The sequence below is a fragment of the Oncorhynchus masou genome, chromosome 29 (assembly GCF_036934945.1).
Source record: "Oncorhynchus masou masou isolate Uvic2021 chromosome 29, UVic_Omas_1.1, whole genome shotgun sequence".
Lineage (NCBI taxonomy): Eukaryota > Metazoa > Chordata > Actinopteri > Salmoniformes > Salmonidae > Oncorhynchus > Oncorhynchus masou.
The window spans coordinates 9,175,471-9,199,528 of record NC_088240.1 but is presented as its reverse complement, the minus strand read 5'-3'; the positions used below and the strand labels follow the sequence as shown (position 1 = coordinate 9,199,528).

The 24,058-nt window shown below is 44.5% G+C and overlaps 1 protein-coding gene across 1 annotated transcript in view; it reads right to left on the bottom strand.

Annotated features, from left to right (window-relative positions):
- LOC135518965 (tensin-1-like) overlaps positions 1-24,058 on the bottom strand; it is a 511,087-nt gene that overhangs the window by 466,958 nt on the left and 20,071 nt on the right. Inside the window, 1 exon segment of the mRNA XM_064943949.1 lies at positions 289-403. Coding sequence (XP_064800021.1) covers positions 289-403 — 115 coding nt within the window.

Below are 24,058 nucleotides of genomic sequence, written 5' to 3'. Positions count from 1 at the left end.
ATTCTGTAGTCCCATTGTATTATGTCATTCATTCAATTCTCAATATCCAACTAGAACACCATTTGATTACTAAGCAAGCTATCAATCTAATCAATGAAATGAGTTAAAAGCCTGATTAACACACTAGCATTGAGTGAAATGAAAACCAGCAAGACCTACCCAGAGCCACTTGAAACTATTTTAGCATAATTACTCACATTGACCAAAACAGTGACCTTAAGTGACCCTAAATGACCCCTTGACGGCCCCCGGTTACCATGGTAACACTCAGGCAAGGTCAGTACTAACCTTTGCAAAATAGCCCCTCCTGGCTCACGGTCTGTTTGCACACGCCACAGTGCTTGCTCTTCTTGAACGTCTTCACCCGAAAGGTGTGTGAATGGATCCCCTCAAACTCCTCAGGCTGCAAAAGGAAAAAGACAAAGAGTTGGAGGGTTAGTGTTAAATTGCAGATGGCTCAGTTGGTTTGGGGCGTGGCAGTGTCGATATAAAGTGGGTTCAATTTGTGTGTAGGCCACGTAATGCAAGGGTTTTGTGTGGACAGAGTCATTTGGACATTTCCCACAGACTAAGAAAATGACCTTGCATATACCATCACCCAAAATAGTAATAATAGTCAAATTCACACCGTCTGTCAGTATAAGTTAGTTTAAAGGAACTGCATCTATAGGCATAGTCAATTAAACTTTAATAATTTGCTAAGTGCTTAGATCAGGGATGGGCAACCGGCAACTCACGGGCAGCCCTTTTGTAGGTCTTTGAATCTACACCCCACCCCCCTCTCAAAAAAACAATAAACAGCAAAAAACAAATCAAGCGTTATGATGAAACTGGCTCTCATGAGGACCGCCACAGGAAAGGAAAACCCAGAGTTATCTCATCTCTGCTGCAGAGGATAAGTTCATTAGAGTTACCAGCCTCAGAAATTGCAGCACAAATAAATTCTTCACAGAGTTCAAGTAACAGACACATCAAGTAACATCATCAACATCAACTGTTCAGAAGAGACTGCGTGAATCAGACATTCATTATTGAATTGTTGCAGGTGAACGGATGATCTCTGCATGTGTAGTTCCCACCATGAAGCATGGAGGGGGAGGAGTGATGGTGTGGGGGTGCGTTGCTGGTGATACTGTCAGTGATTTATTTAGAATTCAAGGCAAACTTAACCAGTATGGCTACCACAGCATTCTTCAGCGATACGCCATCCCATCTGGTTTGCGCTTAGTGTGTCTATAATTAGTGTGTCTATCAGATGACTTGGCCTCCAGAATCACCCGACCTCAACCCAACTATGAAGGTTTTGTTATGAATTGGACCGCAGAGTGAAGGAAAAGCAGCCAACAACTACTCAGCATATGTGGGAACTTCTTCAAGACTGTTGGAAAAGCATTCCAGGTGAAGCTGGTTGAGATAATGCCAACAGTGTGCATAGCTGTCATCAAGGCAAAGGGTGGCTACTTTGAATAATATAAAATCTAAAATATATTTACAATTTTTTGGTTACTTCATGATTACATGTGTTATTTCATAGTTTGACGTCTTCACTACTATTCTACAATGTAGAAAATAGTAAAAAATAATGAAAAACCCTTGAATGTGTACGTGTGTCCAAACTTTTGACTGGTACTGGTATATACAGTACATAGATTTTTGGGGAACTCAGTCTGGATCTCAACTTACTGTTGAGAGTTAGAATAGTAGAATACACAAGGTGTAATTTCAAAATGTGGTTGTGAATCAGCAAATTTTCTCTTGTTATGTCAATCACTGATAGTCACTCAATTAGCACGTCAGCTAACATTTTTTTTATTGGTAAGTTAGTCTAGCGGCCAGCTATCTAAACTTGTAGTAATCATGGTTGATTTACCGACTGGTGGGCCCTCACAAAATTTTGCTTAGGGCCCCCAAAAGGCTAGGGCCGGCTCTGACTGCATGTGTGGGTATGGATGTGGGTATGCAGACCCACAAGCCACTGCGGCCCCTCATGAGTTTGTGGCCTCCACCTCCATCAAAGTTGAACTCCCTGGCTTAGATAATTAACATAATATTCTTCAAATTGACTTTGGTGGTAGGACTTTTTACCTAACTTAAGGGGAAAGGGGTTTACCTAGTCAGTTGTACAACTGAATGCCATCAACTGAAATCTGTCTTCCGCATTTAACCCCACCCCGTTAATTCAGAGAGATGCGGGGGGGGGGGGCTGCCTTAATTCACATCCACGTCTGAACGCACAGAACCCAAACCAGAACCATAGACAAAAGATTTCTACAGTTGTTGGGCCATATTCTAACATCTTTCCACTTTTGTGCAAAGATGTTTAGAATTTGGCCCAACAACTGTAGAAATGGTACACTTTGTCTGAGTGCAGACACTCAGCTGTCCTCTACAAGGAAGTAGTCCCCATTTTCTCTACTCTGAGAAACAAGAACAAGCACATAACCCCACCTCCCTCCACCCCCCCTCTTTTTCCTGGGCCACTGCTGCAAGCCCCCTGAGATGATTCCTATCTGACAGTGTCCACAGTGCAGCCTCCCCTGAAAGGCCCCCCTGTCTACAGCCAGCCAGCCCCCGTGTTTTCATTCTCCTATAATTACATCTCAACTGTTCTCCCTTCTTCCAGCCTGCCTTCTAAAACCCGCTCGTTGGCAGGGGATTCGGGGTAACAGAAAAGCCAAAGTGTAGGACAACCGTCTCCCCTTAGCGTCTCTGCTCACTGCTAAACCTGTGTCATGTTCCCTCTTTGTGGTCAGCCTGTCCTTAATGGACGACTTTGGGGGAATCGATGACATCACTTGCTCTGAGTATTTGCTCAGCTGGTCCCGATGTTGGTATTTTTGAGTTTCTGCTCTGTGGGATACTAAACCCCGCTAACACATGGTCTGTTGGCCCAACAAAGCAATATTGAGCCAATATGACAAAATGATTGTACAAGTTAAGAGAACACACATAACCAGGAGATATCCTGCACGTACGTCACCTGTCTGGAAAGTGAATCAAGACTAACACGTAAACACAGAGGAAAGAATGTACTGTATAACGAAGAGACCTGGGGACTGAATCGAACCTCAATGCATTGTGGGATAGCAAAGATGCAAAACAGACCAGATTCTATAACCTACACCCCTCTGCTTCTTACATGGTGTAGTGTGTGTGTGTGTGTGTGTGTGTGTGTGTGTGTGTGTGTGTGTGTGTGTGTGTGTGTGTGTGTGTGTGTGTGTGTGTGTGTGTGTGTGTGTGTGTGGCGGGGGGGGGCATTCACATGTCTCTTAATATAACTCCCTGTATATGCTTTATGAGGAAGAAACACTGAGGAAACTGATGAGGGCTTACTGAATGCTTTTCAAGGCAGGAAACGCAGGCCAGAATGGCTTTTTAACATCCATCCAGCTTCCATTAAGCGTGTGCTCGCTGGACAGCGTTAAGAAGAGCCATGTGGTTGGCACATTGACCAACTTTACAGAGGGATTTTATATGGCATGGGAATGCCACAGAGGAAAGGACAGGGAACATCCAGGAATGGCACAGTATGGAGTGACGGTGTGCCATTGAGAATTCCCAGACCGGCCACTGCAGCCACACCAGGGATGACTGTGTATACACCCGTTGAGTCGTCAATCCCAAGCAGTCAGTAGAAAAAGTGTTTTAAATGCAGTAAGGCAAGATTAGAGGTAAGCACTTCAGCAGACTCTAGCTTGCTCTCCCCCACCACCTCTCTACATACTGTATATGGCACACCACCTTGCATCCCACTGCTGGCTTGCCACTGAAGCTAAGCAGCGTTGGTCCTGGTCAGACCCTAGATGGGAGACCAGATGCTGCTGGCAGTGGTGTTGGAGGGCCAATAATAGGCACTCTTTCCTCTGACCTAAAAAAATACCCCAGGACAGTGATTGGGGACATACCCCAGGACAGTGATTGGGGACATTGCCCTGTGCAGGGTGCTGTCTTTCGAGAGGGACATTAATGTGGTCACCCAAAAAATCCCATGATGCTTATCGTAAGAATAAGGGTTTTAACCCCTCTATCCTGGCCCTCATGGCCACCTAATCATCGCCAATAGGCTCATTCATTCCCCAGGTTGTCGCTGTAAATGAGAATGGGTTCTCAGTCAACTGGCCTGGTAAAAAAGGGTTAAGTCTACATTCTCTCTCTCTTTTGGTCTTGGTTCCTTAGAACATATCTTTCATCGCACTTTCGTTCTCTCTGTCTCTTTCTCTTCCTCCCCTCTACATTTCTCCCTCCCCCACTTAGCAGAGAGGTAGATTTATGGATGTCTGTGCAGTCTACAGGAAAGCCAAAGGTCTGGTTCCCATGACAGGCAAAGATTAGTGTCGTCTCCCTCCAGTCAAAAGCTAAATATAATTTTATCATCAGACTGATTTAGCATAAGGTGTTTGGGTTAGGACCAGGATTAGCATTAGCCTCGGTTAATCAAATCAAATTGTATTTGTCACATACACATGGTTAGCATTATGTTCAGTCAAATGACCATGATGGTTAGCAGCAGCAATGCTAGCATCATGTGCATAGTTCAATGATTGTTGAGCTTAGCTTTAGTGGGGCAGTCATAAACTAGTGCTTACTAGCTAAAATGTACATCCTGCCTCAATATCAACTGCTTATGTATCACTTTGACATGACACCAAATACCTAGTGTGTTGTAGTATTTTCTCTGTTGCTATTCCCACAGCTTTTCCGTAGCCTACTAAAGCGCCTCTTGGGTTTAGCCTTGAGACTAACCCTAAACAACAAACTGCTGTTAATCTCAATGCAGCACCTGACCGGCACTCCTATGGGACTGCATATCTCTCCCTGAGCCACATGGTGACGACTAGACAGTCTGACCCTTCATTCCATCTCAGGGCTATGCCTTGCCACGGCCTAATGTGATTAGCCTAATCTGGTTAGCCAAAAACAATGACTGGAGCTGTGTTGGGCGGCCATCTTGGCAAGGCCATCTCAGAAGAGGGATGAACCTGTCTGGCGTGACTACATGATAATGCCGGCATTCCATGACAACGCTCAGCCTGGGAATCTGTTGGTTTGTAGGAGATCATATGTGCGGGGAAACGGCAAAATTCATTGGTTGTTTCCTATCCAAAACATTAGTGAGAGAGAATAATTGGCATAGGCCCTACAACTAGATGTAAATGACTTATACAGGAGCATACTTATACAAAAAGTGTGTTCTTCGCCACAGATCTAGCATCGATTTGCCCTACCACCAATCCTAACCTTAACTATTAGAGGGATACAGAAGTACCGGACATAGTCAGCCGTTGCAGAGGCCTACAAACATTATGGAGACACTAGTGGCCCACAGCTGTCTACCTTCTAACCACACTAACCTCAATACCCCAAAACAACATGCTTAGGTGATCTACTATTTCTGGCCTGAAGCATGAATGGGATCTATTCTTTATTTAAATTTTATTTTTACATCAGGGGGACACTGAAACTCTGACTCATGTCAGTGAACGCAGTGTGTTAGCAAGAACAGCTTCATCAAATACCACCCAGGTCAATGCCAATAATTCTACATACATGTTGTATCATATTTATCTGGCTGTAAAGTCAATTATCAAAGAATAAAACTGGATCAAAGAATAAAACTGGAACATAGTTGGAAATGTATTCATTATTTTGGATTCCAATCAAATGACCCAAACAATGTGCAGGATTTCACACACACACACGCACGCACGCACGCACGCACGCACACACACACACACACACACACACACACACACACACACACACACACACACACACACACACACACACACACCTGTTTGTCACCTAGTTAGTCAGTTGCCAGGGCTGCTATTAAAAACGTGGGTCCTGGAATCTCCAATGCTCTCATCAAGAACGTAGTTTTGTTACACACGTACAGTAATCTGTTCCCACTTCCCAAGAAGAAGACTGAATGTAAACAAAAACAACCACGGTATCATGTATAAACAGAGGTAACACTTATTCAAACATTTATACATAATCCATCTGGCATGTATTTTTTCCCCCCATGTGAACATTGCCTACATCACAGAATAGCAAATAAACTGCCTCTTTAGCCTGGTTCAGAAGCCTATTACTCTGTGTAGGGGAGAGTGGACTAAATTAAGTCAAAGGGATAAGTTGAGCCACCCTTGTTTCTAGGAAACTAAATATTTAGGAAGAGGTCACCACATAGGAGAGTCCAGCACCCTCTTTCCCTTTCCATTTAGGAGGCGGCAGGTAGCGTGGCGGGTAGGAGCGTCTGGCCAATAATCCCTGAGCTGACAAGTCAAAAATCAGTTGTTCTGCCCCTGAGCAAGGCAGTTTAACCCACTGTCCCCGGGCGCCGTTGGTGTGGATGTCGATTAAGGCAGCCTCTCTGATTCAGAGTGGTTGGGTTAAATGCGGAAGACAGAATTCAGTTGTACAACTGACTAGGTCTCCCCCTTTCCCTTAATGGAGTCTGTGAAAGAACTAATCATATGAAAAAATAAAGATTTCACCAAGTCAAATGAATGTAATATATTAGAGGTTTCATGATGCATGTACGTAAACCAAAGCAGATCATGTTAAGATAGTTCTATACATCAGTTGGGGTCTCTACTAGCTTCAATATGGGGTCATGAACCTAGCATGAAAGTAGCTTTGTAGCTGTGTGGGTTAATATAGTCAACATGTTTGCATTGGGGTGAGTTGAGCCAATGTCCATGGGGTAAGTTGAGTCAATGGCCATGGGGTAAGTTGAGCCAATGGCCATGGGGTAAGTTGAGTCAATGGCCATGGGGTAAGTTGAGCCAATGGCCATGGGGTAAGTTCAGCCGATGGCCATGGGGTAAGTTGAGCCAATGGCCATGGGGTAAGTTGAGTCAATGGCCATGGGGTAAGTTGAGCCAATGGCCATGGGGTAAGTTGAGCCAATGGCCATGGGGTAAGTTCAGCCGATGGTTGAGCCAATGGTTGAGCCAATGGTAAGTTGAGCAAATTCAAGTGTTTTCTTCCTAGGTATAACGCAAGACGTTATTGCTGGGATATGAAGTAACAACAGGGCCTGGCCGATGTTAAAAGTGATTTAACAAGTAAAATGTTTTGTTAGGCCTTAAGTCTGTTAAAATATGCCTAAAAGGAGTAACAGACAAAAAGTGATTGTGTTGAATTGTGTTTGTGTTTCATTCAGTAGGGACATTTGTAGGCGGCTTAGATACCACTTTTTTTTTAACAAACTATGTTTTCAAAACTGTAATGTTTACATTAATTCTGATTATTTCCAGGGATACACAACATCCTGATATATGTTGATATCTTTGTTAGAAAGACTACTACATTTCCCTTGACAGAATGTAATAAATGGCACAACTTACCCCACTCTCCCCTAGTTGTGTTTCCTTCCCTCTTGCAGACAGAGAGTGAGACAATGTCAGGGACACTCACACATACACACACGCCAGACAGGCAAAATATGTCTCAATCTCAGTCTATTCAGCCCAGGGAGTCCCGTTGCATTTGGCTCTCAGAGAGAAGACTGGATCACCAAAATAAATCAGATTTCTAGTGTTTTCCTCCCCTATTGACCAGGGATATGTAACAGAAACCAGGAAAGTCCAGAAAACACTTTTGGAAAACTTCAGACCTTCTGCCTGGCCCCACATGTCAGTCACTCGTGGACTCTCAGCGTACTACCTAACGGTTTAATTCCCATTAGCAATTTGGGCTGAAGCTCATATTCTTTCTTTCGTAACTAAACAAACAAGCTGTCCTCTGCTCCTCAACCAATCCAGGCCTCCTCTGTTTACCCCCAAATACTATGGAAATAAACATGACAAACAATATAGCAGGGATCCTTTTGTTGGGCCTGGCCCTCTAATTGTTTCTGTTCATCAGGAGGGCCGCCGCCGTTCACAGACTTTGTTTATTGTTTGGTGGTGGGGAAGAAGTGGGGGGGATTCTGGGATACGTGGTGCCGGGGATTGCGCACGGGGGGGGGGGGGTTGTAGGGTAATAATGGGGATACGTTCACTAGAGACAAGGTCTGTGATGCCAGCCATTGAGATGCCCCTGGCCTGCTGTGGTCCTCGCTGCTGTCGCCTCGCTTTTCTCTCCGCCAGACGGGCACAAAGGAAGATGCTTGAAACAGACACCCTAGGACCCCTGTGGGGAAGCCAAGGCCAGTGTACACACGGCTCCCTCACTGAGACGCTAAGCTCCTGGGAACAGGGTCCCCCCTCCCCCCCGGGCCACACACACAATGGAGACCCTTAACCCCAAGGGAGGGAGTGGGGAGTGTGGTTTGGGGGCTCCCAATGGGCTGACAGGATTTAAAGCAGAGCTACAGCACTCTGGGGTAATCTCTCCATGTTTCCTCTGCATAAAAACCATGATCTCCAACTCATTGAAGGATCATTGAGAGCTAATGGGTGTGCAGGCTTTTGTTTTAACCCTTCAGTACCACACCTGTTTCAGCCAATCATAGCTCAGACTGAAAAACAATGTAGATTTATTTTTCAATCGGTTGTATTAGCGATGGACTGGCATTAAAAAAAAAAACTGCACAGCGCAATATCACTCCAAGACAGACGTTGGAGAACTCTGATCTACACTGATCTATGAATAGGTGAAAGCAGTATGGTGAATGAATTCTTCACCTGTCCAGTTCAATCACATCTCTTCAGATGGAGAAACCTATCAGAGGAAGCAGCTACAACGAAAGGGAATACCAGTGTGAGACATGGAGATTGAGCAGACCTCATATCCTCCTCAATAATCTCCAAATCGGTACATTGACAAGCAGCAGAAACAGGGTGAATCACAGCATCTTGATCCAGTCCAAAAATGGCTGAACAAAATTGTGATAAATGAAAAAGTATACCGGTGTAATTTAATGTCCAAATAATTGACAGCTGTGCCATATAGATTGTAAAATAGTTGGGAAGAGATTTCTGATGTACCGATTTCATGACACAAGGTTTTATGAACTTGTTTTTCAAATAAGTGTTATATTCTATGAAACCAATATAATATGTATTTATATGATAATACAACCATCCCAAATTACACGTTGATATTATATAGTATCCAAACCCCAGTTTCAAATCACCCCATTACAAACCAATAATGCACAAGGAAACTGAACACAACGTGTCTTTTACAGGCTGAACCGTAATGGCGGCCGCACAGTAGGGCTGCTTTTCCACACAGTGAGCCCCAACAGGGCTGCTTTTCCACACAGTGAGCCCCAACAGGGCTGCTTTTCCACACAGTGTGCCCCAACAGGGCTGCTTTTCCACACAGTGAGCCCCAACAGGGCTGCTTTTCCACACAGTGAGCCCCAACAGGGCTGCTTTTCCACACAGTGAGCCCCAACAGGGCTGATTTTCCACACAGTGAGCCCCAACAGGGCTGCTTTTCCACACAGTGAGCCCCAACAGGGCTGCTTTTCTACACAGTGAGCCCCAACAGGGCTGCTTTTCCACACAGTGAGCCCCAACAGGGCTGCTTTTCCACACAGTGAGCCCCAACAGGGCTGCTTTTCCACACAGTGAGCCCCAACAGGGCTGCTTTTCACACAGTGTGCCAGTGTGCCCCAACAGGGCTGCTTTTCCACACAGTGAGCACCAACAGGGCTGCTTTTCCACACAGTGAGCCCCAACAGGGCTGCTTTTCCACACAGTGAGCACCAACAGGGCTCCTTTTCTACACAGTGAGCACCAACAGGGCTGCTTTTCCACACAGTGTGCAGGGCTTTTCCACCCAACAGGGCTGCTTTTCCACACAGTGAGCCCCAACAGGGCTGCTTTTCCACACAGTGAGCCCCAGCTACAACTCAGAGACATTCTTGCTGGATAAGGTCACCTCGGATATAAGCTGTTTTCCTCCTTAACGCATAAAAGCTCTGCCATGGATGACTCCCCAGGTCTCACACACTCAGACACACACAGTCAGGAAGCCGGCGGAGTTCAATCCAAGCTGTGAGGCTGGGGAGTGCATCCTTCACCTCATTAATTTACAGGTTCTGCAGACTACACGTCACACACACACACACACACACACACACACACACACACACACACACACGCACACACACACACACACACACACACACACACACACACACACACACACACACACACACACACACACACACACACACACACACACACACACACACACACACACACACACACACACACACACACACACACACACACACAGTCTGTCTGCATATTAATAAATCTGGTGCAAAGCCATGTGGTTGAAACCCAAGAGTAGTTAAAAGTTTGTAATAAAGACGGTGCCACTAGTCGAACGTGAATAGTAAACCAGCTCTCTGGTTTACACACTGACCAAACGCTACGCAGTTCAGAGTGACCCCCTCCAGGCTTTTAGATAACGTCTAGCAACAATAATCTACTGCTTGAGAAAATGATGATCCCCTTTATGGTATGCTCTTGAGGTATGGTGAGAGAGAGAGAGAGAGTGTGTGTGTGTGTGTGTGTGTGTGTGTGTGTGTGTGTGTGTGTGTGTGTGTGTGTGTGTGTGTGTGTGTGTGTGTGTGTGTGTGTGTGTGTGTGTGTGTGTGCGTGCGTGCGTCCGTGCGTGCGTGCGTGAGAGAGAGAGAACTCACAGAACCTCAGATGGCGTCAGACATTGTATCAACTCAATCAACTCCAGCCTGATCAGTAGTAGTCACCACTCTGATTCAGAGGGGTTGGGTTAAATGCAAGAAGACACATTTCAGTTGAATGCATTCAGTTGTACAACTGACTGGGTATCCCCCCTTTCCCTTTCCAACACATCCAGAGATCATGGAGATCATGACCTACTTAACACAGCGTCTCTCACAGCGTCTCTCACATTGTCTCTCAGAGCGCCTCTCATATGGGACACCATGTGTGTGAGTGAGATGTTTACAAGAAGTGGGGTCACTGCGGCTGGTCCCATCTGCTACTATGGGAAGTGTGTGTGCCCTGTCGCTGGAACACTCCTCACGCCCCTGCCCTTCCCTCTCTCCAATCCTCACTCCCATTTAGTAATCCCCCCCCCCCCCTATGCATGTTTTCTCCCACAAGGCTGTGATTCTTCTTCTCACAACAAGAGAGCAGGCACCTTTGACCTCTTCCACCTCCTTCCACTCTGACCTGACCTCACATCCACACTGACACAACCCCCAAACAGCACCCAGTCATTTCCATCTCTCTTTCCTCTCACCTCTCTCTCTCTCTCTCTCTCTCTCTCTCCCAGCGTCTCCCTCCGTCTCTCACCTCCCTCTCTCAGCTCCCTCTCTCAACTACCTCTCTCACCTCCCTCTCTCACCTCCCTCTCTCAGCTCCCTCTCTCAACTCCCTCTCTCTCTCTCTCTCCATCTCTCTCCCAGTCTCTCTGACCTCCCTCTCTCACCTCCCTCTTTCTCTCTCTGTCTCTCTCTTTCATCTCTCTCTCTGTATCTCTCCGTGTCTCTCTCTCCACCTCTCTCTCTCCGCATCTCTCTCTCTGCCTCTCGCTCTCCATCTCTCTCTCTCTCTCTCTCTCTCTCCATCTCTCATCACACGCTCAGATTTTCTCTCTGTGTGTCTCTCTCTCAGTGTCTCTCTCTCTCTGTGTCTCTCTCTCTTTCTCTGTGTCTCTCTCCATGTTTCTCTCTCTTTCTCTTGGTTTTGAGTACTATGGAGCCCCCAAATGCAGTTTCAATAAAGAGCTTCTGAACTCTGAGGTCAAATTTGAGGCCAACCCTGGGACTGTACCAGCTATTGCACATTGATTTTTGACAGGCATGTTGTTAGGAGAATCCACTGGGAGTGGCTGACTGAGAGTTCTGTAACAAATAGATTAGGAATTCCTCATCTTTGTCACACAAAATGAGAGAGAGAGAGGGAGAGAGAGAGAGGGAGGGAGAGAGAGAGAGAGAGAGAGAGAGAGGGTGAGAGGGAGTGAGAGAGAGATAGGGAGAAGGAGAGGGAGTGAGAGAGAGAGAGAGTGAGAGAGAGAGAGAGAGAGAGAGGAAGAGAGAGAGGGAGTGAGAGAGAGAGAGAGAGAGAGAGAGAGCGAGAGAGAGAGTGAGAGAGAAGAAAAATAGGGGAGGGGCATGAAAATGAGAGAGAAAGGCAGGGAGGTGGGAGTGAGTGAACGTGCCCCCCTAAGCTGGTATCCATGGCACAGTCCATCAGGGCCGGAATTCGGAGAGTTGTTGACTTGTCAGAGACTGTTGAAGACATGCCCTGTCCCTCTCCCAAGCCCTGTCCATCTCCCAAGCCCTGTCCATCTCCCAAGCACTGTCCATCTCCCAAGCCCTGTCCATCTCCCAAGCCCTGTCCCTCTCCCAAGCCCTGTCCGTCTCCCAAGCCATGTCCCTCTCCCAAGCCCTGTCCCTCTCCCAAGCCCTGTCCCTCTCCCAAGCCATGTCCCAAGTCCTGTTCCAAGCCCTGTCCCTCTCCCAAGCCATGTCCCAAGTCCTGTTCCAAGCCCTGTCCCTCTCCCAAGCCATGTCCCAAGTCCTGTTCCAAGCCCTGTCCCTCTCCCAAGCCATGTCCCAAGTCATGTGCCAAGCCCTGTCCCTCTCCCAAGCCATGTCCCAAGTCCTGTTCCAAGCCGTGTCCATCTCCCAAGCCCTGTCCCTCTCCCAAGCCCTGTCCCTCTCCCAAGCCCTGTCCATCGCCCAAGCCCTGTCCCTCTCCCAAGCCCTGTCCATCTCCCAAGCCCTGTCCCTCTCCCAAGCCCTGTCCATCTCCCAAGCACTGTCCATCTCCCAAGCCATGTCCCTCTCCCAAGCCCTGTCCCTCTCCCAAGCCCTGTCCATCTCCCAAGCCCTGTCCGTCTCCCAAGCCCTGTCCCTCTCCCAAGCCATGTCCCAAGTCCTGTTCCAAGCCCTGTCCCTCTCCCAAGCCATGTCCCAAGTCCTGTTCCAAGCCCTGTGCCTCTCCCAAGCCATGTCCCAAGTCCTGTTCCAAGCCCTGTCCCTCTCCCAAGCCATGTCCCAAGTCCTGTTCCAAGCCCTGTCCCTCTCCCAAGCCATGTCCCAAGTCCTGTTCCAAGCCCTGTCCCTCTCCCAAGCCCTGTCCATCTCCCAAGCCCTGTCCCTCTCCCAAGCCCTGTCCCTCTCCCAAGCCCTGTCCATCTCCCAAGCCCTGTCCGTCTCCCAAGCCCTGTCCCTCTCCCAAGCCATGTCCCAAGTCCTGTTCCAAGCCCTGTCCCTCTCCCAAGCCATGTCCCAAGTCCTGTTCCAAGCCCTGTGCCTCTCCCAAGCCATGTCCCAAGTCCTGTTCCAAGCCCTGTCCCTCTCCCAAGCCATGTCCCAAGTCCTGTTCCAAGCCCTGTCCCTCTCCCAAGCCATGTCCCAAGTCCTGTTCCAAGCCCTGTCCCTCTCCCAAGCCATGTCCCAAGTCCTGTTCCAAGCCCTGTCCCTCTCCCAAGCCCTGTCCCTCTCCCAAGCCCTGTCCCTCTCCCAAGCCCTGTCCCTCTCCCAAGCCCTGTCCATCTCCCAAGCCCTGTCCCTCTCCCAAGCCCTGTCCATCTCCCAAGCCCTGTCCCTCTACCAAGCCCTGTCCCTCTCCCAAGCCCTGTCCGTCTCCCAAGACCTGTCCCTCTCCCAAGCCATGTCCCAAGTCCTGTTCCAAGCCCTGTCCCTCTCCCAAGCCATGTCCCAAGTCCTGTTCCAAGCCCTGTCCCTCTCCCAAGCCATGTCCCAAGTCCTGTTCCAAGCCCTGTCCCTCTCCCAAGCCATGTCCCAAGTCCTGTTCCAAGCCCTGTCCATCTCCCAAGCCCTGTCCCTCTCCCAAGCCCTGTCCCTCTCCCAAGCCCTGTCCCTCTCCCAAGCCCTGTCCATCTCCCAAGCGCTGTCCCTCTCCCAAGCCCTGTCCCTCTCCCAAGCCATGTCCCAAGTCCTGTTCCAAGCCCTGTCCGTCTCCCAAGCTCTGATCCAAAAAGGGAGTCAACAAGCTGATATGGCAGAGGGTAGGTTGTAATTGTAAATAAGAATTTGTTCTTAACTGACTTGCCTAGTTAAGTAATGGTTACACACACACACACACACACACACACACACACTGACCAAAAAGTTATTTTGTTGGCATTTACATATGTCACCAATACCAGTAAAACATCATCAAAACCTATTTCTTTCACTTACTTGCTGTGCTGTTTCATTGTTCATTTGTTCAGTTTTTTCATTCTCAACCAGGATTTCTATGGAACACCGCTTGGGTCTTTACATGTCAAAAAAACATACTATTTAACAACATTTGTTTCAGTAGCTATATAGTTAGCAAGCTAACTATATAGCTAGGTGAAATCATCTAAAATAACCCTAATTTATAATACAGTTCTTATTTGATTAATGGTGGTCGGACCCAACTATGTGAAGTTAGCCACAATAAGGATTAGTCACAATGCTGGACTTTGCGGTTAGCCTTCCAAATAAAAGTATGGCATAATTATACTATTTGTATTCATTTGCATCACTGTCAATGACATACTTTTATTTTGAAGGCAAACCGCAAATTCCAACATTGTTCCTAATCCTTAGTGTGGCTAGTTTCACAACATAACTCGGTCTGGTCGAGCATCACAAGCCAGATGAAGCGAGCTGGCTGCTTATAACGTTAGCTTTGGGCAACAGGGTTAAGTAGCTGGCTAGCTATTTATTTTCATGAACTGAAGTTCAATTTCAATAGGCGAACAAGTAGTGGCAACCTAGCTAATACTTGCTCACAAGGATTCCCAAATCATTGTTAAGAATAATGAAAATGACTGCAGGTTCTACTGGTCATTGTTTTCAGGCTGGTTGTATTGGTGCTAGCTAGGTACCAAGCTAAAGCGAGCTACCCCAGAAGTTGCGGTTGAACAAATTATGCTTTATTACCAACGGGGTATTGTAAACACATCGTTTGTGGCCGGTGTTTTTTTTTGGACAGCTTTGACAGTGCAAATGTATCTTTTTTGATTGAGTGTCGTCTGGCCCAGGAGTGTGAAGGTGAACGGAAAGGCTCTGGAGCAACGAACCGCCTTTGCTGTCTCTGCCTGGCCGGTTCCCCTCTCTCCACTGGGATTCTCTAACACTATTTCAGGGGCTGAGTCACTGGCTTACTGGTGCTCTTCCATGCCGTCCCTAGGAGGGGTGCGTCACTTGAGTTTGTTGAGTCACTGACGTGATCTTCCTGTCCGGGTTGGCGCCCCCCCCTTGGGTTGTGCCGTGGGGGAGATCTTTGTGGGCTATACTCGGCCTTGTCTCAGAATGGTAAGTTGGTGGTTGAAGATATCCATCTAGTGGTGTGAGTGCTGTGCTTGGCAAGGTGGGTGGGGTTAAATCCTGCCTGTTTGGCCCTGTCCGGGGGTATCGTCGCACAGGGCCACAGTGTCTCCCAACCCCTCCTATCTCAGCCTCCAATATTTATTCTGCAGTAGTTTATGTGTCGGGGGCTAGGGTCAGTCTGTTATATCTGTAGTATTTCACCTGTCTTATCCGGTGTCCTGTGTGAATTTAAGTATTCTCTCTCTCTCTCTCTCTCTCTCTCTCTCTCTCTCTCTCTCTCTCTCTCAGGACCTCAGCCCTAGGACCATCCCTCAGGACTACATGGCCTGATGACTCCTAGCTGTCCCCAGTCCACCGGGCCGTGCTGCTGCTCCAATTTCAACTGTTCTTCCTGCGGCTATGGAACCCTAACCTGTTCACCGGACGTGCTACCTTGTCCCAGACCTGCTGTTTTCAACTCTCTAGAGACAGTAGGAACGGTAGAGATCTCCTAATGATCGGCTATGAAAAGCCAACTGACATTTACTCCTGAGGTGCTGACTTGCTGCACCCTCGACAACTACTGTGATTATTATTATTTGACCATACTGGTCATTTATGAACATTTGAACATCTTGGCCATGTTCTGTTATAATCTCCATCCGGCACAACCAGAAGAGGACTGGCCACCCCTCATAGCCTGGTTCCTCTCTAAGTTTCTTCCTAGATATCAGCTGATGTAAGAAGGGCTACATAAATACATTTGATTTGATATTGATTTGATTCTGTTATAATCTCCACCCGGCACTGCCAGAAGAGGACTGGCAACCCCTCATAGCCTGGTTCCTCTCTAGGTTTCTTCCTAGGTTCCTGCCTTTCTAGGGAGGTTTTCCCTCGAAAACAAATCCATAATTATAATTGATTATAAATAGTTAGTAATAAAATGCTATATTATACTTTTCCCCCATTTTATTTACAGTAGTTGTGTCACTGCATCAGTGGATGCATCAGATATTCATCATCTTTGTTGCCCTGTTACCCACCATGCTTCTACACCTGCATTGCTTGTTTTTTGTGGTTTTAGGCTGGGTTTCTGTACAGCACTTTGTAACATCAGCTGATGTAAATACATTTGATTGATTGATTGATTTTTGTCACGCAAAGACCCAAACGCTGTTCCATAGTATGTATGTCGTGAAGCTAATAGCAGTGACGCTATTACTGTGTAACTCCAGTAGGGCAACATCTGAAAAATAGCACACTTGGTAGTGTTAATCGGTGCTCAACCAGTCGGCGAAAGCCAACATCACCCACGACAGTGAACGGTTGATTGTCAAGGGCAATGAATTCCATTATCTTGGCTTTAATGGATTTCGCCTTTGAGTTGTCTCACTGACATTTTATTACTCTTTCAAATGACTGCTCGACTTGTTGACTGCTCGATCCACACAGCAGATATTGTGGGCTAGTTTAGGAATGCTGTGTTGCACGTACAGCGCAAAATTTTACGTGGTGTCAATACTTCATGTACCTTCTTATATAGGTATGCACTTCAGCTTTGACATCCGTTTTGCACATCGGGAGTTAAACTAGACATTGGCCGATACCGATGTTGGCATTTTCAGCTAATATCAGCCAATTCGATATGTTCACAGATATAAGAGACAGTGTTAGTCATTAGGCCCTTAAAGAGACAGCGTCAGTCATTAGGCACCTTAAAGAGACAATGTTAGTCATTAGGACCTTAAAACTTCTTGATGCACCCATGCAGAGCGCCAAATTCAAATTAAATTACAAAAAATATTTAATTTTCATGAAATCACAAGTGCAATATAGCAAAACACAGCTTAGCTTGTAGTTAATCCACTTGGTGTGTCAGATTTCAAAAAAGCTTTTCGGCGAAAGCATACCAAATGTTTATGTAAGGAAATCTCTCTCAGTAGACAAAACATGACAAACAGCTAGAAGCCAAATAGATTGGTCACGAAAGTCAGAAAAGCAATAAAATTAATCGCTTACCTTTGATGATCTTCAGATGATTGCACTCACAAGACTCCCAGTTACACAATAAATGTTCCATTTGTTCCATAAAGATAATTTTTATATCCAAAATACCTCCATTTGGTTGGCGCATTATGTTCAGAAATCCACAGGCTCGAGCGGTCAAGACGAAAATTCCAAATAGTATCCGTAAAGTTCATAGAAACATGTCAAACATTTTTTATAATCAATCCTCGGGTTGTTTTTACAATATATAATCGATAATAATTCAACCAGGACTGTAGCTTCTTCAATAGGAGAGAGAGAGAAAATGTCTGCTCCAAGCGTTTGCGCATGCAAAACGCTGCTGGAAAACCAGCTATCCAATGACGCGATGTGATCTTTGTCACTTATTTTTTAAATAAAAGCCTGAAACTATGTTTTTGCCTGCAATATCAGTTCTGTTGTACTCACAGACAATATTTTGACAGTTTTGGAAACTTTAGAGTGTTTTCTAAAATACTGCCCCCTACACTCAACAGGTTAAAGAGACAGCCTCAGTCATTACCAACCACAGGGTCATAATTATAAAATGCTTTTTGGCGAAAGCATACCTAGCCCAGAACATACCCAGCCTAGAACATAGCCCAGTTGACAAATTACTACAAACAGTAACCAGCCAAGCAGAAGCGTTACAAAACTCAGAAATAGAGATAAAATTAATCCCTTACCTTTGATTATCTTCATATGGTAGCAATCAGAAGACATTCATTTACTCAATAAATGTTCATTTTGTTCGATGAAGTCTCTTTATATCCAAAAACCTCAGTTTTGTTAGCGTGTTTTCTTCAGTAATCCACAGGCTCAAACGCAGTCAAAAAAATCAGACAAAAAATCTAAAATGTATCCGTAAAGTTCATAGAAACATGTCAAAAGATGTTTATTCAATCCTCAGGTTGCTTTTTAGCCTAAATGATCTATAATATTTAAACCGGACAATAACGTTATCAATATAAAAGGTAAACGAGAAATGCACATGTGCCTGAAAAAGCTCTTCGACACGTTAGGGTCCACTCATTCAGACTGGTCTTAGTCCCTCATTTATAAGAATACAAGCCTGAAACGATTTCTAAAGACTGTTGACATCTAGTGGAAGGCATAGGAACTGCAAATGGAGTCCTAAGTCAATGGATACTGTAATGGCATTGAATACTACAAAACCAACAAAATCAGATCTGTTATACTCACAGACACTATTTCAACAGTTTTGGAAACTTTAGAGTGTTTTCTATCCAAATCTACTAGGTATATGCATATCATATCTTCTGGGCCCGAGTAGCAGGCTGTGTAATTTAGGTAAGACTTGTAAACATGTGTGTTAAGGTGACTTTGTAAGCCTACAATATTACAATCCTACTTTATGGATACCAGAAACATAAACATGTAACGATATAATGTAACGATATGCAAAATAAACATATGCGGCTTAAATAGACGGATTTTGATGGGGATTTTTTATTATGCTAATTGGATGTCCATTTGGGGCATGAACTTTGACTCTAGAGTGTTAAACCCCAACTATGTTAAAGTTAGGGTAAGGCCTGTGAGAGTGGCCAGGGTTGAAGCATTCTGAAATGTGTCTAATATGTTACTGCAGTCCAACGGGAGTTTGGTTGAAGGGGGGGATGTTGGTGCAGGCTGCAATACAGAGGAAATGTGCCCCATTATCATTAATCTGTTCCCACTCTCTATATGAAGGGAGAATTATACCTCTTTCTCCTCCTCTCTGTTCTCCTTTACTCTGGTTCCCTCCATCCACTGACCTCGCAATGTACGGTCACCTGCTTTTCATTTAGGGAGAAATGCACCTCTGGCATTCCAATCTTTCTGTCTCTCGCTCACACTCATTCTCTCAACATGATTTTCATCTCAGCGAGGTGAATCCCAGGAAGCAAATTACTCAGTCATCCAGTAGTGAAGAGAGAAAATCCCCCCTTTTTTCATAGGCCATCAACAGCATAGAGAGAGAGAGGAGCCAGACTTTGATTCTATAGAATCAATTTTTTTTTACCTTTATTTTACTAGGCAAGTCAGTTAAGAACAAATTCTTATTTTCAATGATAGCCTAGGAACAGTGGGTTAACTGCCTGTTCAGGGGCAGAACGACAGATTTGTACCTAGCCATTTTAAGACAGCCGAAAGTCTTTTGACAAATCTCACTCAAACCAAATGTCTGAACGTCAAACACAAATTTTTAATTTAATTTTACCTTTATTTAACCAGGCAAGTCAGTTAAGAACACATTCTTATTTTCAATGACGGCCTGGGAACAGTGGGTTAACTGCCTGTTCAGGGGCAGAACGACAGATTTGTACCTTGTCAGTCTCGGGAGTTTGAACTCACAACCTTCTGGTTATTAGTCCAACGCTCTAACCACTAGGCTACCCTGCCGCCCCAAAACAATTACTTTGAACAATGACTGTGCTTTGGCTCTCAGTCTGCGGGGATGCTTGACTCCAGTGTGTCCCAGCCCCAGACACAGACTGGACACAGTGGCTTCCTGTCCCGTCGGTCCAATCCGGACCAAACCTGAAACTGGGAGAAATTACACCCCATCTGTATTCGTGTCCACCCCCCAATCCACTGTTTATTTGTCCTTTAAACCCCTTTCCCTCCCTCTCTCTTTCTCTCAAACATGTTGGAGATGACTAGGATAATCTAGGTCTTTTTAGGCTCAATTGAGCTGTTTGATGGTTTGGTTAGAGACTGACAATCTGTGAAAGGAACACAGACCCATAGGTGAATTGAAAACATAATCACATGATATAGTTTGTTTTTTCTATTGAAGTTGAAATGATATGTTGTATGGTGCCTCAGCCTCACACTAAATAAGCATATAATGTACGGTTGTCCCCGAAAGAAAATATCTTGGTCGACCGAAAGTCGTCTGTTCTTTCCAACAAATTTAAAAGGTGTATTTTTCCATATATATATAGACACACCCTACAAATTTAAAAGGTGTATTTTTCCATATATATATAGACACACCCTACAAATTTAAAAGGTGTATTTTTCCATATATATATAGACACACCCTACAAATTTAAAAGGTGTATTTTTCCATATATATATAGACACACCCTACAAATTTAAAAGGTGTATTTTTCCATATATATATAGACACACCCTACAAATTTAAAAGGTGTATTTTTCCATATATATATAGACACACCCTACAAATTTAAAAGGTGTATTTTTCCATATATATATATAGACACACCCTACAAATTTAAAAGGTGTATTTTTCCATATATATATATAGACACACCCTACAAATTTAAAAGGTGTATTTTTCCATATATATATATAGACACACCCTACAAATTTAAAAGGTGTATTTTTCCATATATATATATAGACACACCCTATGTGCTTTATTAAAATCAATAGTATGCATTGAGCTGGTCTGTTGCTTTAAGCTTATGGTTTGATGAAATAAGACAAATGCCTCAAGAGAGCGCCAGAGATCTAAAAAACTAGAAGAAAAAAAACTCAACCTGACCTAACTGTTCTCCTCCCGCTCTTGCTGGCTTTCCAAGAGTCTGACATTACTCTCCTGAAGTTGCCGGCAATAGGCTACACGAGGAGTAGGCAACCATTCTCAAGTGGAATGTCAATTTATCTTACCATTTCTACCCATCTGCGTGCCAGTTATGGTTATCAAATGTACATTATCGGGAAACAGTTTCATTTAATTTATAATAACGTCTTCGTGTCTCAAAATCATTGTCATGTGGTTAATCAAAATCTAAATCTAAATGAAAATGATACAAACTAAAAACTAACTTATATTGCAACTATGTAAAAATAGCCTACATAATGACAACAGATAAAAACATTGCAGCCTGCAGGTAGAAAATACCCTGATAAAAAGTGAGCTCCATTTACATTTACATTTAAGTCATTTAGCAGACGCTCTTATCCAGAGCAACTTACAAATTGGTGAATTCACCTTCTGACATCCAGTGGAACAGCCACTTTACAATAGTGCATCTAAATCATTTAAGGGGGGGGGGTGAGAAGGATTACTTTATCCTATCCTAGGTTTTCCTTGAAGAGGTGGGGTTTCAGGTGTCTCTGGAAGGTGGTGATTGACTCCGCTGTCCTGGCGTTGTGAGGGAGTTTGTTCCACCATTGGAGGGCCAGAGCAGCGAACAGTTTTGACTGGGCTGAACCGGAACTGTACTTCCTCAGTGGTAGGGAGGCGAGCAGGCCAGAGGTGGATGACAGACACAGCTCCAGACAGACACAGCTGTCGGCTATTTGTGCAAGAGATAAGAAGCGGTGCTTGACTTGGGCAGGAGCTCACTGGAGCTGAGTACCAGCACCTCAAATTGTCTACTGCTTGAGCTCCTGTTCCTCTTATAAAATATTACCTAAAAATTATTGTGGAGCTCCTGCCCCTAAATATAAACAGTACCGGCACCCAAAATGAATACCAGAAACTATTTCAGTCCAAGTCAAACACTGATAAGAAGTAATCAGGTAAGCCTGTTTTATGACATTTCCTCTGGATCAGATGACATGTTTTCCCTTTCACACTGAGGGGTTATCGAAAGGAAGAGAGCTGGAAAGATTGCTCAAATACATTGAGGATCTATTGTCACTGTCAATGAATGTAAAGACAGACTTTGTTTGCTTGCTGTTTGAAGTGAAGAAAACATTACTTTGAGAAGCTCCACAGGTGATTAGTGGTGGTGCAATAAGTCAATCAGAAATACTATCAGATACCCAACTGGGCACTTTTATATGCCTACATTTGTGTGCAGGCCCGGTAGCCTATAGGTCTAATTATATGCGTTCAAGTCCTTACTTGTCACACCTTGGTCTTAGTATTTTGTGTTTTAGATAATTAGTTGGTCAGGCCAGGGTGTGACATGGGTTTATGTTATTGTGTTGTTGTATTGGGGTTTTTTGTAGGCATTGGGATTGTGGTTGATTAGGGGTGTGTTTAGTATAGGTTTGGCTGCCTGAGGCGGTTCTCAATCAGAGTCAGGTGATTCTCGTTGTTTCTAATTGGGAACCGTATTTAGGTAGCCTGGGTTTCACTTTGTATTTCGTGGGTGATTGTTCCTGTCTCTGTGTAGTTTCACCAGATAGGCTGTAATTAGGTTTCACGTTCCGTTTTGTTGTTATTTATTTATTTATATCAGTTATTTCATGTACCGCGATTCATTTGTTTCATTAAAAAACATGAGTAACCAACACGCTGCATTTCGGTCCGACTATCATTCAACAAACGAAAAACGCCGTTACATTACTAAACATTGACAGGAGTTCTCCAAACAAAAGAAGATGACTAAATTGACAAAACTGGAATGAAATAAACCCAAACTTTCTGTGTAGCATAGGTTGTGCACTCCGCCTTCACTCCGACAATGTGAACATACATGACAGTACCCAAAGTAATAAACACTGTACATTAGGAATTAACGGTAAATGTACTACTGGTTACTACTAACAATCAAACGCAAACATTTCACATAATGTAGTTATGAAATACTGAATGTGCACAAATTGGAGGGAGAGAGCACATTCTGGAGAGAGAAGTGCATTGTGCATCTGGGTGCATGGTCATTCCAACATTTGCATTGGCCATGCCGCATTTAGGGTGATGCAGAAGTCAGGGCACGCATACTTGAGCTTTGCAGAGCAGCCCCTAACTACCGTGAACCAATCATGTCAATGCAGAGCTATACAGAGCCCTCCGCATTGTCACAACATTTGGGAGGCACATGGGGATGTGGTACAGAGCTCCATTTGGCCTCTGCATGCCTCTCTCTGGAGGACAATGGTGTCACACCCTTCATATGGAGCCTCTGACCACATCTTCGGATCAAGCATAAATTGGCATTTAGTCGAGGCCTCCGGAATGAATTAGATCACTGAGATGGGCGCATATATATATATATATATATATATATATATATATATATAATATATATATATATATATATATATATATATATATATATATATATATATATATATATGCGCCCATCTCAGTGATCTAATATATATATATATATATTGTATTTTACTGCTCGACTAAACAATCTTGGTCGACCAACAGCCTAACGACCAAACAATCGACCAGTAGACTAATTGTGGTTGGCCTCAATATTATAATATTGGCAACATGGCGAGTATGCAAAATGATCTACAAGCAAAATGATCTACAAGCAAAATGATCTACAAGAAAAATGATCTACAAGCTCTACCAGAAAAAATGAGACTGATGGGGGTTGGCCTCAATATTATAATATTGGCAACATGGCAAGTATGCAAAATGATCTACAAGCTCTACCAGAAAAAATGAGACTGATGCAATTAACAATTTCCTGTCGCTTTCCCAGCTACAATAAAGTGCAATGCAGAGCTAAAATAAAGTCAGGCCTATTTAGGAAAATTCCTCCAGGATAAAAGAGACTATGATGATTGAATTGAGAGATGAGAGAGCAGGGAGTAATGTCCTTACACTATTCAAATGGTATGTAATAGCTTTTTTTAAGTGTTTTGAATTATTTAATCACAACCATGTAAAGCAGTTAAATGTGACAGGATATTGAATGACATAACTTCATTTCCTTGGCGTAGTCTGTGCTCGTTTTGTGAAACCAAAACATAATTCTCTCTTAGAGGCCATTGTGACATTGCAACAACTGAAAAGAAATGTCACAAATTGAGCAACACTGGAGAAATAGACCCCGATAACAGACTGTCAACCTGTTCCTGCAAGTAGCCCGCTTTAATAGTCCTAATCCCTGCTCACCTTAAAGTCAAGTTCATCATCACAAATGAGCC